Source organism: Orycteropus afer, unplaced genomic scaffold (genome assembly GCF_000298275.1).
Source record: "Orycteropus afer afer isolate SDZICR_OR568_19922 unplaced genomic scaffold, OryAfe1.0 scaffold00227, whole genome shotgun sequence".
Taxonomy (NCBI): Eukaryota; Metazoa; Chordata; class Mammalia; order Tubulidentata; family Orycteropodidae; genus Orycteropus; species Orycteropus afer.
The window spans coordinates 4,203,444-4,221,886 of record NW_006921814.1 but is presented as its reverse complement, the minus strand read 5'-3'; the positions used below and the strand labels follow the sequence as shown (position 1 = coordinate 4,221,886).

The window sequence follows — 18,443 nt, the reverse complement described above, 5'->3', positions numbered from 1 at the left end:
ATTGTGGGGCTGGTGCGGGATCGGGCAGTGTTTCGTTCTGCTGTGCATGGGGTCGCTATGAGTCGGAAACGACTCGACGGCACTTAACAACAACAACAGAGGTCAATGGGTTGGGATCAATTGGTTGATTAGTTTATTTACTTCGTTATCAAATATTTACTCAGTGTCTGGGGCATGTTAGGCAATGTGTTGGGAGCTGAGCATGCCAAGTTAAAGCATCCCCGCTCTTTAGAAGATCATAGGGTATTAGCAGCAGCAGATTCACAAATAATTACAATTTAATTTCTTAATTGTAATACTGATGCCTGTATATACAGGCCAACAAAAAGAAATGATCAGTATTACCAGAGTGTAACAGTGATGTCTAAGAAGTTAAAATGAGAGGTGAACCATCACCTGGTAGCACATAGGAGGTTAGGTCATATGGTACAGGATGTTTAAGAACCCAGAGTTTCTGGCTTCATGAAAAATCATGATGATAATGGCTATGCTTTAACGAGTGCTTGTTATATAATAGGCATAAGGCTAAAGAACTTCATATCCAGTATCTCACCTATTCCTCAAGTCAACTCTACGAGGTAAGTTCTATTACTGTATGGCTCTTACTTTACATATGTAATTAAAGACTATCACTTGCAAACCCTGCCTAAAGTTAGAAAGCTGATTAAGTAGAAAAGCCAGGACTTAAACCTAGGTTGATAACAAAGAGTGCATGCTGAAAGACCTATGCATATGGTCTCCAATTCTAAATAGTTCAACTCTTATTTTTCTAGCAATGTAGAGCCAATGAAGTGTTATAAACCAAGAATGATTTAAAAATTAGTTGATGGTAGTAGAGAACACAAATTAGATATAAAGAATTGGCAGGCAAGGTTATTTATTAGGCAGCTAATGCAGAAAACCATATGAAAGAAGGGGCCTGAACTAATGTAGAGTAGGGTGAGGGAGAGGATGAAAGAGCCGAAAGAATAATCTCCTGGAGATCTACACATTCAATATTATTTGTTGCCTCCAACCATGCATAATTTTCCCTGTCTCACTCATCCATGATTTATTATTTCTGGAATACTTCGTCAGAACACATCTAAAGCTCAGTTTACATGTCTGCTCATATCTGAAAACATCCGTAATTCCTCATCTTCCCTCTTATTCCCACCTTCAAAATTTGCAACTCTCATTTCTATTTTCATAGCACTATACCAACCAAAGGAGCTCTGGTAGCATAGTGCCTAAGGCACTTGACTGCTAACCAGAAGGCTGGCAGTTCAAACCCACCAGCTAATTCTTGGAAGGAAGGTTGGGCAATCTACTTCTGTAGTGATACCACCTCGGAAACCCAAGAAGGGGTCACTGTGAGTCAGGTCCGACTTGATGGCACGTAACAACAATACCAACCAAAAAGGAGCTCTGGTAATACAGGTGCTAAGGCATTTGACTGCTAACTAGAACACTAGTAGTACAAACCCATTAGCCTCTCTGTGGAAGGAGATGGGGCAATCTACTTGTGCAAAGATATGCCTCCTTGGAACTCCATGGAGGTCACTGTGAGTTAGAACCGAGACTTGATGGCAGTGAGTTTTATTTTTCTGGTTATACCAACCAAAGGTGGTAACACAGTGGTTAAAGTGCTTGGCTGCTGACCAAAAAGTCTACAGTTCAAACCCATCAGTTCAAACCCATAAAGCTGTGGCAGTCTACTTCAATAAAAATTACAGCCTTGGAAACCCTTTTCAGGTAGTTCTACTTAGTCCTATAGGGTTGCTATCAGTCAGAACTGACTCAACTGTATTTTTTTATACCAACCAACCAGTAACTAATTACCATTCCTCTGATTCCGATTCATGGTAACCCTTCTGTCAGCATAGAACTGTTCTCCACAGGGTTTTCAATTGCTGATTTTTCAACAGATTGCCAGGACTTTCTTCCAAGGCATCACTGGTGGCCTTGAATCTCCAATCTTTCACTTGTTAAATGAGTATGTTAACTGTCTGGACCACCTAGAAACTCCCAGCACTATACATAATCCTGTGGTGTCATCTTTATGGGCTTCATCTCTGTCATCTACATGATGAGTGAAGATCGTATTTTAGTCATCTCTGCACCTCTTCTGTCAGCAGAAAATGGCCCTCAATTAAACAAGAAATTTGGCTCAAAACAAGCTTGAATTTTCTTTTTAATTGTCTCCTTTTCCAGTTAGGTTATCATTAGCTTTTCCTCTTGTTTAAGGAACTACGGTGGCGCCGTGCCTAAGACATTTGACTGCTAACCAGAAGGTTGGCAGTTCAAACACACCAGCCACTCTGTGGAAGGAAGACAGGATAATCTACTTCCGTAAAGATGTACTGCCTTGGAAATCCAATGGGGCTATGACAGAATCGATTCCATAGCAGTGGTTTGATTTGGTTTTGGTTTGATTTGGTTCCCCCTCATTTAAGCAAAATTAATTTTGATCTTAACACTGATAGATTTAAAGTATAACTTAGTCTCTAAAATGGTATCTGGCAACATTTGTTCATTTTTTTAAGTGAATAGGTTTCTCCTGATTCTTTCATTCCTAAAGTTGTCTATCCATTTGTGCCAGTTTACGTTAATCCCATTTACTGTGTTTCTACTGTGCCAGGGAAGGGAATATATATTATCCTGAAAATGTCAAAGTTTTCTTATTTTCCACAAAATTAGAACTTTTTAATGAGTATTTTCCATGTTCTTAATTCATATGAAATACCTTAAATAAACAGTGATTCTTCTAAACCAGTTTCCCTAACCTGGGTTATGGAAGTGTTTGGACTACTCACCTTCTACTAAAGTAGTCAAGCCTTTTTGCCCAATGTGCTATACAATAGTATCATTTTCTATGTGTGTTATGACATGACAAAGACGGGAAACATTTCTCCAAGCCATTAATTTCCCCATGTGTAAAATGCATAAAACATCAACCTCCCAGAGGTGCTATGAGAAGCATGAAGTAATACATAAGAAGAATGAGAAGAACATTGCTGTTGTTGTTGTTATTTGTCATCGAGTTGGACCCAACTCATAGAGACCCCTCCTTGGGTTTCCAAGGCAGTATAACATGGAAATAGATTGCCCAACCTTCCTTCCAAGGAGTGGCTGGTGGGTTTGAACCGCCAACCTTCTGGTAGCAGTCAAGTGCCTTAGATACTATGCTACTTATGATTATCATAAAGTCTTATTTGGATATATTGATAAACTGAATTTTAAAAAATCCCTTGAGGAAGTATTTATCAAACATGAAAACCAAGAACTCACCTGACCAGACGAGGCTAACAAATTAATTGTTGTCAGAAGCATCCAACCTCGGCTGGCTTCCTCACTCTGATTGATTTCCAGGAACTGGACAATGGCCCGACTGGCAGCCTCTATAAAACCAAAGGGAAGGTAATAAGGGGGAAGAATACTTATAAGAAGACTACATATAAAGATGTTCTTCCTTAAAACTTGCAAGGAAATGATCATTTACTAACCACATACTATACTAGCTCTATTACATACTCAAAAGGAAAATACGCTAAAATAGTAATGTTTTAGTATTATTCATAACCCTTTACATAATTTATATAGAAATGTATATTCCTCTATATATTTTGGGGAAGGATATATAATGAACTAATCAAAAAGAAGCATAGAGGAAGTGAAATTTGTGTGAAACCTGGAAAACAATTACATGTTTGTCCAGGAAGTAGAAGGGACAAAAGGGTACAGAGAATAGGAGCACAGTATTAAAACAAAACAAAAACGTGTTGAGGACTGAGCTCAATACCTCTATGTTAAGACAAAGAACTATAATAACACTGGCTTAACTGGAATGGAGGGTATATGCTGAGAATTAAAGTCTAGGATGAATACCAAACCAAACAAACTCACTGCTATCGAGTCAATTGTAACTCATAGTGACCTCCATTAGATTTCCAAGGCAAAATCTTGATGGAAGAGAACCGCCTCATCTTTTTTCCACAGAGTGGCTCATGGGTTCAGAGCACCAACCTTCTGGTTAGCAACCAAATGCCTCAATCACTACACTACCAGCACCTCTTTAATATCAACAATAGTGATAAAAATTATAGAAGCCTAATTATTAAGAGGGGCAAGCTAAAGGCTGTATTTGACTCTTTGAACAAGAGGGAGCTAATGTATTTTCTTGAGCAAAGTAATTGCTAAAAGGATTATTCTTAAACTTTTAAACAAGTAGTAATATGTATGACAAACTAAAAGGACAGAGATCTGAGGGAAGGAAATAAATTAGGAGGTTGCCGAAGTGACTTTGACAGTAGGAAAAGAAAAACAGTAAGACATATAAGAAAGTCCTTCATAGAACTGCAGAGTTGAAAGAATCTTTGAAAGTTACCAAGGAGGCTAATTTTTATATTAAGATACAGATGAATTAAAGTTGTCAGAAAATAAGTCTCATCAGTTCATTCTGAACTGGGTAAGTACTGATGTACATTTAACACAATAAAGAGGTAGAAAATGAATAAACAGAATTTAGATTGACTTGCAAAAAAACCCAAAACCAAACCCATTGTTATTGAATGTATTCCAACCCATAACAACCCTATAGGACAGAACAGAATTGCCCCATAGGACATAAAAATTTATGGAGCAAACTGCCATGTATCTTTCTCCCGTGGAGCAGCTGGTAGCTTTGTACCACCTTTCAGTTGGTAACTGAGTGATTTAACCACCGCACTACCAGAGTTCCTCTATAGTACTAGTACGCACTACCATCGAGTCGGATCCGACTCATAGCGACCCCTCCTTGGGTTTCCGAGGCAGTACCATTGGGGAAGTAGATAGCCCAACCTTCCTTCCGAATGGCTGGTGGGTTTGAACCTCCAGTCTTCTGGTTAGCAGTCAAATGCCTTAGGCACTTTTCTTTGATTTAATGCAATCAAGATAACAGTATTAACACCAGCACTATTATATGCTAAAAAAAAAAAACCTGCTAAAAAGACACAGGATTTTGTGCTGGGCATATTTCAGTCTTTGTACACTTTAATTTAAAGGTATATTTTAAAAGGAAATTACTCCCCCACCCCCCAAAATGCTCTGTTTTTGCTGAACCCTAACTATGCACCAAGCACTGTTTTAAATACTTGTGAAATTAACTCATTTAATTTTTATAAGAACTCTATGAATTATATTTTATTATTATAATGACTTTGGAGATGAGGAACTTGAGAAATGAAGAGAATAAGGAATTTGCCTACAGTCACATAGTTAGTCAATGACAGAACCCATATTCGAATCCAGGTTGTCTAGGCTCCAAAGCCTATACTCTTAATCAACATGCACATAAAAGACAAAGAGAGTAATTATTATTATTATTATTTACAGGGAAAGAAAAAAGTTCATAGAAGCCTAAAACGAGATAATCACTAACTTAATTTTGATATTCAATATCTCATAAGTGTTAAAATGATCATATTCATAAGTTTACTGATTTATAGTCTCTCTTCCCTTGCTAGAAAATAAACAGTATGAGAGCAGATTTCTTAATTGTCTTATTCACTACTGTATTACCTGGCAAGAGTGAGCATTCAATAAATATCTTTTTAATGAATCAATCAATATAGATAGCTAGATCAAACAAATGATTACAGAATGACACAGAGTTCAATTTCACATGAACACCAAGAGGTCTGGACTTATGGGTAACAGGGATTTCTGAAAGCTTTGAAAAGGAGAGTAACACAAAGAAAGAAGTATTTAAGGCTGATTAAATTGTGAAGGCCTCATTAATAAGGGCAGAAAGATACAAAAATACAGCTCTGAGAAACCTGTTTTAGCAACAGTAGTTTGAGATCATTGGTAAAAACGACCTGCAAATTTTTCTTCCAATCGACCTAGCAGTTTGCCAACGACTTCAGAAACCAATCCTCATTCCTTGACAGGACTTAAATACTCAAGCCAGGAAGACAACTACTTCCCAGTTAGTTAAGACTCTCAGCCAAGGGCAGTTGGAGATAACATGCTATGCTTTCACTTTGTAGACCTCCCTGTAATTAGGTAACATTTGTTTCAAATCGTGCATTTCCAGTTTCATAACTCAACTACTTTAAAAAACTACTTGCAGCTTTGAATTGATCATTTTCCTGTTAAATATGGGTAATGAAATTGTATTTCATAAAAACTTTGATTAGTGAATAATCTGATCAATTCCACATATGCTTCTCAAAGAGGTAGAAGAAAAAAAGATTTTGAAGAACTAAACCCACTTTAAAAGTAAAGGCAAAACAAAGTTGTCTTCCTGGAACAGAAACAAGAAACTCACAGAGAAGATACACTTCAAATTAATTTGGACTCTATCCATATTATGTAGTACTATTAACTTTAAAAAAAAAAAAAAAAAAAACTGAACAAGTGTGTGTTTTCACTGCTTTTCAATAAGTTGTTGGATTTGATGCTAATGGATCAAGGATGCTAATGCTTATTTTGAGAACCAAAACATCAAAAATGTACTCTTGGCTTAAAACAGCTGTATTTAACTGATTAATGGTGAGCATTTATACCTTCAGTGTGTGTTTTCCTAAGTTTTTGTTGACAGTGAACATTAAGGGATTCCTCAAGATCATAAAACACAAATAATGGATAAAAGTAAATTTTCTATTGATTATTAAACATTATATATTTTTGATGGGTTGCTGTGCTGATTAAATAAGATAAGACATGTGACAATAAACTAATAAGGGCCACAAAAGCATAATTACTAACATTTATTTTGATCGCCTATTCAACAAATGAAATGCCTATCTTAACAACCATAATGTAAGTTACTAGTCTCCCATTTAACATCTTTACCAACTTAACAATAATAATTATTGTTTTTGAGAAGACATATCATCAATAATTTATCTTATCTGACTTTAATGTACATGCTCACACAGATAAAGATGTCTAGATAGATAGCTGTGGTTGAAAGATATGGGGGAGGTCCCAAGCTACTATGGACAGAACAAACTATAATAAAAGTATTCAGGCAAACTATTTTATTTCTACCTATTTAGTTTCAATATAAGGTCACTGGGAATATCTCAAAGGGACTTAACTCCTTTTATTTAAAATAAGTATAGAAACTCATTTAAAAATATTTATTTAGTTTCTTAAAAATTAGATGCACTATAGGGGAAGAGACTGGGTTATGGTTGTACATGGAAAATGGGGAGCGAAACTAAATGTACAGGTGATGTTGAATGTAAACCAATCTCTTAAAAAATAAAACATAAAAAAAAATTAGATACACTACAAAACAATTTTACATGCAACCTCCATAAATCACAGTTTTTAAAACTTTGCAAGAAAAACACACTCCTAGTCACAAAAATATCACAGTACAATCTGTTAATTACACTGATATTTAACAAACAAGTTAAATGATGATTTAACTAAAGTTTTAAGAGTAAATGAAAAAAAAAACCATTATATTAACCCATTTTGAAAGTTGGCAATCATTTGATTAATCATTTGATTAAGCTTGAGCTTTCACACTGCATTTCAATACATATAGCTAAACTGAAAAATACAGAGTTAGTAGAGCTTGTTATTAGATTAAATAAAAACAAAATGTAGACTATCTTAAAACAAATGTCATTTCCCAGTTTGTGCTGAGAGAATGTAAGTGAATTCAATTAGACAGCATTTAAAAACCATCAGAATGCAAAACTTGTTATTAAGTGTAATTTAACAGCTTTTTGTTTGCAAAATCCATTTATAAAGCATATGCTATTTTCAGAACTTATGCTTCAGTATGATAGTGCCAAAAATGTCAATAGCAGTATTATGCATTTCACTAATAAGAAACTAAACCCTAGCCTGTCTCAAAAAAAAAAAAAAAAAAAAACTCCCAAAGAAAGTTAGTAAGAAAAACTATTAGAACTCATAGCTTCCATGCTTCTTGTCATTTGATAATACATAACCACACCTTGGGAATTAAATTACCTGAAGGTGTTGTGGCTTTGAAATCCTTGGAGGACAGCAGCACACACTGTTTTTCTGTTTAAAAAAAAAAGGCTAGGTTGTCTAATCGGGGATTCACTACATTACATCAATCCTGCCACAAGATGCCGTACAAGATTCCACAGGAGTATTGTGGTCAACATCATCTAGCCTCTTCATTACTGCAGAACTCAACCGGGGATTTCACCACTGGGTTTAACAGAGGCACCTAGCATGTAGCAAAGTCATTAATAATAAACTGAAGATACTATTTTTACACAGGTGGGAATTTTCTGCTTCACTGATGTTAATCCATCATGTGTCCTTAGAATTAAGCAGGCAAGTATGGTTGAACTTAACAAATAATTAGAGAGATTGGAAAAAGTCTTAAGGTGCATCCTTTACACAATATGGCCACAAAATTTTATCTCTTCAGCTGACAGTCACTACATACTTTAACAAAAACCAGATGCAGCCAAAGATCAATAGAGAATTAAGGGACAGAGAACAATGAAATCTCTCTGATGTGTTATAAACCAGTTCATGTACCTATTTTGCTATCTGCTAAAAGGTCTCCTTTTTTTTTTTTTTTAAAACTTTTGGTGGGAAGATTTAAACAAGAGTATGGTTCCTACTGAGAAATCTTAAGTCCACAGCGGAAATAATCTGATAAAAATACCTGCTATGTAAGCGGTTATCAGGTAACAGACAGATTAACAAGTATACCACACCAGATTCAGAGGAGCCCTGGAAAAATAATCTTGTTTTGAGGCACAACCAATACTGTCAACTTTCAAAGGAACTGTAGAGTACTCATTTGTTTTTGAGAAAATTAAAATATAGTAAAATTATTTTCAGTGATAACTTCCTACAAAATAAGTCAGAAAATAAGGATGAGATATATAAGAGGTAGATAATCTAGGATCAATGAATGTGGTATGATAATCCCCAGAAAAATCAAAAGATCAAAAATCTCCATGAAATTATTTTTGTTAACACTGACCAAAAAAACTTCCAGTGTTCCAGACTGAAAAAGAAAGGAACGAGGACTCCAATAACCAGGGTGCTTTAATACTAAGGAGATACTCCAGAATGTGATTTTCTATTAAAAATGAGGAAGGCTGGCCATTTTAACTTTACTCCACTCCTTAAGGAAAAAAAAAAAAAGAAAAGCAGAGAGAATCAGTCAGTTTTACTAAGCACCCAATTTATGCCAGGCATATTGCTAGGTGCTAGTGATAAAGTGTTAAACACAAGAGATAACAAAATTAAATAAGTAAATAAACAAGATACTTTTAGTTGATGATATAGTTATAAAGTAAATACATGATGTGACTAAATACATAGCAACTGGTGTGGGGATAGAGGACAGAAGACCTTCTTGAGATAGGGTGATTAGGAACATTTCTTTTGAGGACATGACATTTATACAACAAAAATTGAGTATCCCAGGATTCTAAAGATAATGGCTTTCGAATGTTTAAGACTAAAAACTATATGGAATTACGTAACAGGAAAAAAAAAAATCTTAAAAATACCTCAAACCAAACCAAACTCACTGCCGTCAAGTTGATTCCACTCATAGCAACCCCTCCTTGGATTTCCGAGGCGGTATCTCTATGGAAGTATATTGCCCAATCTAATCTTCCTTCCGAGGAGTGGCTGGTGGGTTTGAACCACACCACTGGAGAAGGTAACATTATGTACTATTTAAAAGGGACTCTATGTACTATTTTGTACCTTCCTTTGAGTATCTGATTATTCCAAAATAAAAAATTCTGAAAAATGCTGTTGTAACTTTTACTGTAATTAACAAATAAGCCAGCTTTGACTCCATTTAATATACCTTACAGTATGCTTGAAAATTGACCTAAGAATGTAAAATCATAAGAGGCATTGTTGTTGTTGTTGTTATGTGCCGTCGAGTCAAACCCAACTCATAGCGACCCCTCCTTGGGTTTCCGAGGCAGTTATCACTACGGAAGTAGGATTGCCCAACCTTCCATCTGAGGAGTGGCTGGTGGGTTTGAACCGCCAGCCCTCTGGTTAGCAGGCAAGTGTCTTAGCCACTATGCTACCAGAGCTCCCTCCTAAGAGGCATTAGGGAAACAAATTTCCAATGAAGAAAAATGTTTTACTATAAACATGTAGGTTAGGTATTTGAAAGTTCCCTTCATATTTCCTGTTTAAAACAGCTAAAAAGACATGTTGCTGTTGTTATATGCCGTCGAGTTGGACCCGACTCATAGCGACCCCTCCTTGGGTTTCCAAGGCAATATCACTATGGAAGTAGATTGGCCAACCTTCCTTCCAAGGAGTGGCTGGTGGTTTTGAACCACCAGCCTTCTGGTTAGCAGTCCAGTGCCTTAGGCACTACGCTACCAAAGGCATAACACATCCAAATTTTATAAATCAACATCTCAATTCCAAAGAAGTAATCAGTATCAGGAAGGATAAAAAAGAAAGGAATCCTATTTTGGGCAGAGAAAGGAGAAGACAGGTACAGGTAGGTTACTTCAAACTATCTTACCGCTTTTCACTGGGCTTCCTTCAAGGACTGTGAATATAATTAACACTATTTCACTTAAGAGTCATACATCGATTCATAAAATATACTGCTTCTGGATAAAGGATTCTCATTCCAAAATCATTTTAAAGGGTGATGCTCCAAAGACTGCATAATGGGTTTCAGTTAAAGAAGGAAGGTTAAGCATACGCGTTGATCTCTGTTTTCTCCTAAAACCCCACTAATATGGCTGTCAAACAACTTTTTAAGAACCACAAACCTACGATGGCAAAGATATAGGAAAGATGCAGTGGTTATACACTAGGCTGCTCATCAAAAGGTTGGCAGTTTGAACCCAGCAACCACTCTGCAGGAGAAGATGTGGAAGCTTACTTCTGCAAAGATTATCAGAAAAAACAAACTCATTACCATTAAGTAGAATCAGGCTCACACTGACACTGCAGGGCAGAGTGGAACTGTCCTATAAGGTTTCAAAAGCTGTAATCTTTACAGATGCAGACTGACACATCTTTCTCCCACAGAGCAGCTGGCGGTGGAAAAGCAGACCTCTCAGGTTAGCACTCAAGTGCTTAAATACTGTGCCACCAGGGCACCTTTTGCCATAAAGATTTACAGCCTTGGAAGCTTGAGGCAATTCTACTCTATCCTACAGTTTCATTATGAGTCAGAATCTACTCAATGGTAAAATGTTATTCTTACGTAAGACTAGATGGCCAACGAGGAGACAGGTGAGGAAACCCTAAAATAAAAGACAGAAACAAAAACAAATTAACAGAAAAAGTCAACCTGAAAGAAAAGACTATTTAGAAGATGAAAACCTGAAAGGGGGGCAAAAAAAAAAAAGGAAAAACAAACAAAAATCCAGAGACATAAGAAGAAAATGTACGTCCATTTAAGAACACGAACCAGTAAAACACAAAAAAAATAATTCTTAGAAATTAAAAATATGGAAAAAAGTAGGAGAGAAGATAAAAGTACGGCCAAAAAGCAGATAGAAAATAGGAGAGGGAAGATAAGAAAATTACAGAGGCAGTGTAATCTGAATAAAAAGAGAAAAGCTAAAAACCAAATTCACTGCCATTGAGTCAATTCCAACTCACAGTGTCCCCCACTGGGTTTCTGAAGTGGTAAATCTTTACGGAAGTAGACTGCCCATCTTTCTTCCATGGAGCAGCTGGTGGGTTTGAACCGCCAACCTTCTGGTTAGCAGTCAAACAAATGTCTTATGCACTATGCCACCAGAGCTCCTTAGAAAAAGAGAAGGGAGGATATAATTAAATAATTCAAACAACTTTCCAAAAATGGAAATATATTACTTTCCAGACTGAAAGGGTCCCATGAGTACCCAGCATGATATCTGAATACAGACCTCTACCAAAGCACATTATTGTGAAATTTTAGAATAATAAGGACAAAGAGAGGATTCAGAAAGCTTCCTGAGGGGGAAAAAAAATAGGTTACAGAGAAACAATAATTAGAGTAGCTCTGTATTTCTCAATAGTAGCACTGGAACCTAAATCATGAATGAGAAATAAATGATTTTAAAATTCTGAAGTAAAAATGATTTTCAAGCTAGAATCTGAAACTCATTGAAAGCTAGGTATTTACAATGCAAACTGCAAGATTATCCCAAAATAGCTACTGCTTACCTGGAAAAGGATCTGGCTATCTTAATACCCCCTGCTGACCATCTCCTGAGAGAGGGGCTGCACCTAAGTTCAATTTACCACGAAACTGGTAGTTTCCACTAGCTGGTACGGGGATCTGTAACTGCCCATTGGCCCCAAAGTCTCTGGGGGCTGGTGGCTTGCATTCTCAAACAACTCTTATAAACACGTAGTTTCCAACACAGTACTCAAAGTTCCTAGAACATAAGCAGTTTATGTGTCTCTTCACTGGTAAGATTGCTATCATGCTTGCCCTTTAAAATTGGACAGCAATGAGGCAGATTAGTGGGGGAATCGCTCCATAAATGCAAACCTTAACTGCACATTCAGCAGATCTCCCAGGTATACCTCTCCATGAGATAACAGGACTGGGGTGGACCTCTGTGTGCCTCCTTTCCTCTTGTTGACCCCTGACTCTGTAAGTTTCTTCTTTCTTAACAAAACCATGTTGCATGATATCAAGGAATTTGTTCTGAGCTCTGGTATCTGACAGGTTGTCAGCCTAAAGGTACTGCCTTTCTTGCTGAAAAGTAAGGAATTCACCTTGTACAATAGTTGTCAAAGAAATCTTCACCTATGGGATATCTTTAAAAAATGAAAGCTCTACATCCTTTCCCAGGAAGCCTCTGGAGAAGATGCTTCATCAAAACGAGAAAGCTAATTCAAGAGATTAAGTGGGATTCAGGAAACAAAGGATACAATACAAGTAAGTGGAAAGTATCCCTGAAATGATGTCAATGGACATATAAAAATGACAGTTGTGTGAACTAGCACAGATTAAAGCAGGTCAGAAGGTCCTGGAAGAGATACTTCCAAGAAGATGAAACTGATAAAAACAGAGGATATACTCAATCATATTGAGAAGATATTCAGAGAAATGGGAGTGGGAGATAAATTTATGATAAAAATGTAAGAAACTAGTTAAAAAAGGCAATTATTAACTCTGGAGGGGTGGTATAGATGTTTTTAGAGAAAGGATAGGTAATCATAGCATAGTACATGATTCATCCTAGAATAATGCTTTCCTTTTCACAAACATATTGAGCACTGATGTAATCAAAATTATGATAGAATTATATTTGGGGGTACAGGAAATGTACAACTGTGGGGTGGTGGTAGCAAGCTTAAGAGTAAAAAGTGTCACTTTCTTTTGTGGAAAGTCAAAAGGTATTATGGATATATGAAAAATCAAGGGTTTGCACTGTAAGCACATTATTTGGAGACAAAGAGGTAAATACTAAAAGAACTCCAAGTGATTTTCTCTCAGGAATGAGAAAGAGAAACTCCGATAGAAGCAGGGAGCTGCTGTTTCAAATAACCCTTTCAACTATTTGATCTTCAAAACTAAGTGCCTGTATAACTTACAAAAATTTTATAAAAAACTAAATTTAACAAAAGAAAATCATATAAATACCAGCATTCCTCTGATTACTGGGAAAAAAATAATTTGATGGGTTGAAAAAGTTATATGATTTTCCAAAGTGACACCAGAAGCAGAACTTAAATTATCAACTTGTCCATTTAATGTTTCAACAAGAAAGCCATTAGTTAGACAGCTATTTACAAAACTTAAACAACAATGAAAAAAAAAAAAAAAGGATGCAATCCCACAAATATACTTCTAATTAACCTAGAAGAAGACAGACAATAGTTTAAAATAAGAAAGGTTATTTTAATCTTGATTAAAAGGGATGGTATTTTATGAAGTTTCAAATTACCTGTTTATTAATAAGAATATTCAGGCAGCATTTATAAAAGATGGCACAGGACCAGGAAGTATTTCATTCTGTTGTACACACGGTCACTGTGAGTCAAAATGGACTTGATGGTACCTAACAACAACAGCTATAGGTAAAGGACTACGGTAAGGATTGTAGGTTAAATAAAGCCCCCAAAGCAGCTTATGGCCTAAAACAAGGCAAACATATATGACTCTTAAGGCTGAGAGACAAGAGATGTGCAAAGGGCTACCCTCTTCTTTGTAATTCAGAAGAGAAAATTTTCTTTTGATTAAAGGAAACATCTGTCGAGAAAATGTGATTTTATTCAAGTTAAGAGGATTTAGACATACTGAGACGGGGGAAGGCTATCTTTCCGAGGTGAAGCATCATAAGTAAAGCACAGAAATGAGAGCACAGACATGTCAGAGGATTACAAGCAGCTCAGTTTATCTGAAATACAAGAAATAAGGAAAAGAAAAATAACTCTGTATAATGGATTTGCCTTGAATGTCACACAAAGAAATCTGGAAGGAACTACTCAATAAAATGTTGTATACAGTCCCTGGGTGTTACTAACAGCATGCTCAGCTTACTAAGCAAAACGCTGGAGGTTTGAGACCACCCACGGGTGCCTTGAAAAAAATCCAGTGATGTACTTCAAAAAAATCAGCCATTGAAAACTCTATGGAACACACTTTGACTCTGATAGACGTGGGGTTGCCATGAATCGGAATTAACTCGATGGCAACTGGTTAAATAGTTGAAGGAGTCATGGGTAGTGGTGGTCCAAGAAGAGTAGCCCTGAAAACACTGAAGTCAATAGAAGAATGTGACTGGAAAAACGGAAACAGGGATTGATAACTGCTTAGAATCGTGTCTACTTTCCATTTCATTTTAATAGCATTTCTACAGAACTGTTCATTTAAATAAAATGCTCGGCTTCTATAAAAATACCTGTGGATTTGTTTGATGCTCTCCTTCGAATTTCTGTCACCATCAGTCTTGAGACTTGTGTTGTGAACTGCAGAAGATCAGAAAATTTTTCTGTCATTGTATTTGGCGGAGCATTTCCAAAAACCTGTGGATGAAAAAAGCAATTTTAACAAAGCATTGCCAATTCTGAAAAAAGTTCTGTGAGTGACAAAGTGTTCTATGACTCGAGAATCATGTCAGTAAGTATACTTCCACAGTTGCGTTGGATTTGAATGGTATGTTTAAAATACAACTCAATAAATCACATGTCTAGCCACATTTCCTTATATATATTAAGTAAACTGCTGAATGAATTATTAAATAAATTAAACCTTAAAAAAAGCTAAGGATTTTATCTGTGTAATCTAAATCAATCTTATTAACAAACTTCAGACAATGATATGTTCCTCTGAGAGAACCTAAATTAAGAATTCACACAAAACAGGCAGGGTTCTGTGAGGGTACAGATAGATCAGAGGGGGAGAAGTAGACTAGGCTGAATATCAATTCACTAAACTCATTTTGTATTTATTATTTTGGTTAAGAAAAAGAATTTAAAAGGACATGTCTATTAAGGGTGAAGGTATAATTGGGATGATAGTTGAGCAACATAATGAACATAATTAACGTCACTGAACTGTACATGGAAAGACTGCTGAAATGTTTTATTACACACACACACACACACACATATATACATACAAACAATTTAAAAAAAAAAAAACAAAACACCAGAAGGAAGCCAGAGTTTAAGGTTTTTGATACCAGGGATCTGGAAACAAAGGTGGAGTGTTGTAACACTCTACTATTTTAATTTTTGAAACATGTACTCCTTTACCTTGATAAAAATAAAAAAAAAATTTAAAGGGAAAAAATAAATGGGGGAGTTAAGAAATAAACTGATTTTTAAAAGATTCACACAAATGAAATTTAGAATAAATAATTCTTTTAAAAAATAAACCAGTTTGGACTTAATAAACAGAATGAGAAAATAAAACCTGGAATGACATAGCAAAGAAATATTATACTGGCTATGGTAGCATAGTGCCTAAGGCACTTGACTGCTAACCAGAAGGCTGGCGGTTCAAACCCACCAGCCACTCCTCGGAAGGAAGATGGGGTGATCTACTTCCGTAGTGATACTGCCTCGGAAACCCAAGGAGGGGTCGCTATGAGTCGGGGCCGACTCGACGGCATATAACAACAACAACATATCCCAGAAAAAGGTCAGGGGGACCACGACAGAGCAAGGAGTCAGTCGCAGGGATCCAGGTAGGGGAGGGAACCCAGGCCATGCCCCACAAGTGGCAAAGTGGGAAAAGCAAGGGAAAGGACAGAAAAAGGCAAGGGGGACAGGGACAGAGTGAGGAGACAGCATTAGGGATCCACGTAAGAGGAGGTTGGAGAGGTTGTGAATAGCTAAGAGAAACAAACCTGTCTGTCGGTTTGTCCTATTGTGGCGATATGTTGCTGTGAGTCTTGAGGCTGTGCCACCGGTGTTTCAAACCCAGCGGGGTGCACATGGTGCACAGGTATCAGCGTGGCTTACAAACTAAGACACACTAGGAAGAAGGAAGAGGTCATCTACTTCTCAAAGAATTGGCCAGGGAAAACCTTATGAATAGCAGAGAAACACTGTCTGATACATTACTACACAACTTTAGGAATAGTCCAGAAACACTGTCCAATACAGAGGAGGAGGATGAGTCACTTAGGTTAGAAGGCTCTCAAAATAGGACTGGGAAAGAGCTGCATTATCAGAGTAAACCCAGCCTTAATCATATGGATAAAGTAAAGCTTTTGAGACATATATTTGCTGATATGGCACCACTCAAATTGAAGAGAAACAGCTACAAACCGTTAATAATCAGAACATGTACAAAGTATAAATCTAGGAAAATTGGAAGTTGTCAAAAATGAAATGGAATACATAAAAATTGATATCCTAGGCATTAGTGACCTGAAATGGACTGGTTTTAGCCATTTTGAATCAGACAACCATATGATCTACTACTCCGGGAATGACAGTTTAAAGAAGAATCGTGTGGCATTCATTATCACAAAGGATGTTTCAAGATCTGTCCTGAAGTACAATGCTGTCAGTGATAGGATACTATCCATACGCCTACAAGGAAGACCCGTTAATATGATTATTCAAATGCATGCACCAACCAACAAAGCAAAACATAAGGAAACTGAAGATTTTTATCAACTTCTGCAGTCTGAAATTGACCAAACATGCAGTCAGGATGTGTTAACTATCACTGTTGACTGGAATGCAAAAATTGGAAACAAAGAAGAATCACCAGTAGTTGGAAAATTTGGCCTTGGTGACAGAAATAATGCTGGAAATCGCATGGTAGAATTTTGCAAGACCAATGACTTATTCATTGCAAATATCTTTTTTCAACAACACAAATGGCAGCTGTACACGTGGACTTCACTAGATGGAACACACAGGAATCAGACTGACTACATCTTTGGCAAGAGGTGATGGAAAAGCTCGATATATTCAGCCAAAACCAGGCCAGGAGCTGATTGTGGAACAGACCATCAACTGCTCATATGCAAGTTCAACTTGAAAATAAAGACAATTAAAAACAAGTTCATAAGAGCGAAAATATGATCTTGAATATATCCCTCCTGGATTTAGAGACCATTTAAGAATAGATTTGATGCACTGAACACCAATGACCAAAAACTAGAAGAAATGTGAGATGACATCAAGAACATCATCCACAAAGAAAGCAAAAGACAAGAAAAGAAGAGAAGACCAAAATGGATGACAGAAAAGACTCTGAAACTTGAGTATGAGCGGAGAGTAGCTAAAGCAAATAGAAGAAATGTCAACATAAAAGAGCAGAACTGAAGATTTCAAAGAGCAGCTCAAGAAGAAAAATCCAATTACTATAATGAAATGTGCAAAGACTTGGAGTTAGAAAACCAAAAGGGAAAAACACTCTCAGCATTTCTCAAGGTGATAGAACTGAGGAAAAAATTTAAGCCTTGAGTTGCCATACTGATAGATTCTATGGCAAAATATTGAATGAAAAGAAACATGAAAAGAAGATGGCAGGAATACACAGAATCACTGTACCAAAAAGAAATGGTCGATTTTCATCCATTTCAGGAGGTGACATATGATCTAGAACGAATGGTGTTGAAGGAGGAGGCAGAAGTTGCAATGAAGAAATTGGCAAAGAACAAGGCTCCAGGAATTGATGGAATTCCCAATGAGATATTTCAACAAACGGAGGCACTCACTTAGGCCAAGAGATTTGGAAGACAGCTACCTGCCCAACTGACTGGAATAGATCCACATTTGGACCCATTCCAAAGAAAGGGGATTCCACAGAATGTGGAAATTATCAAATAATATCATTAATACTGCATGCAAGTAAGATCTTTCTGAAGATAATTCAAAAACAGTTGTAGCACTATATGGACAGAGAACTTCCAGAGGTACAAGCTGGATTCAGAAGAGGACCACTCAAATTGAGTGGAACAAGGGATATCACAGCTGCTGTCAGATGGATCTTGGCTCAAGGCAAAGAATACCAGAAAGATGTTTACTTGTGTTTTATTGACTATGCAAAGGCATTT

General features: G+C 36.6%; 1 protein-coding gene across 1 annotated transcript in view; it reads right to left on the bottom strand.

Moving 5' to 3' along the window:
- Window positions 1-18,443, bottom strand: part of WDFY3 (WD repeat and FYVE domain containing 3) — a 341,413-nt gene that overhangs the window by 259,891 nt on the left and 63,079 nt on the right. Inside the window, exons 2-4 of the mRNA XM_042782046.1 lie at window positions 14,823-14,946; window positions 7,957-8,010; window positions 3,271-3,380 (exon numbers count right to left, since the gene is read on the bottom strand). Of these exons, the coding sequence (XP_042637980.1) occupies window positions 3,271-3,380; window positions 7,957-8,010; window positions 14,823-14,946 (288 nt within the window). The remainder of the gene's footprint in view (window positions 1-3,270; window positions 3,381-7,956; window positions 8,011-14,822; window positions 14,947-18,443) is intronic.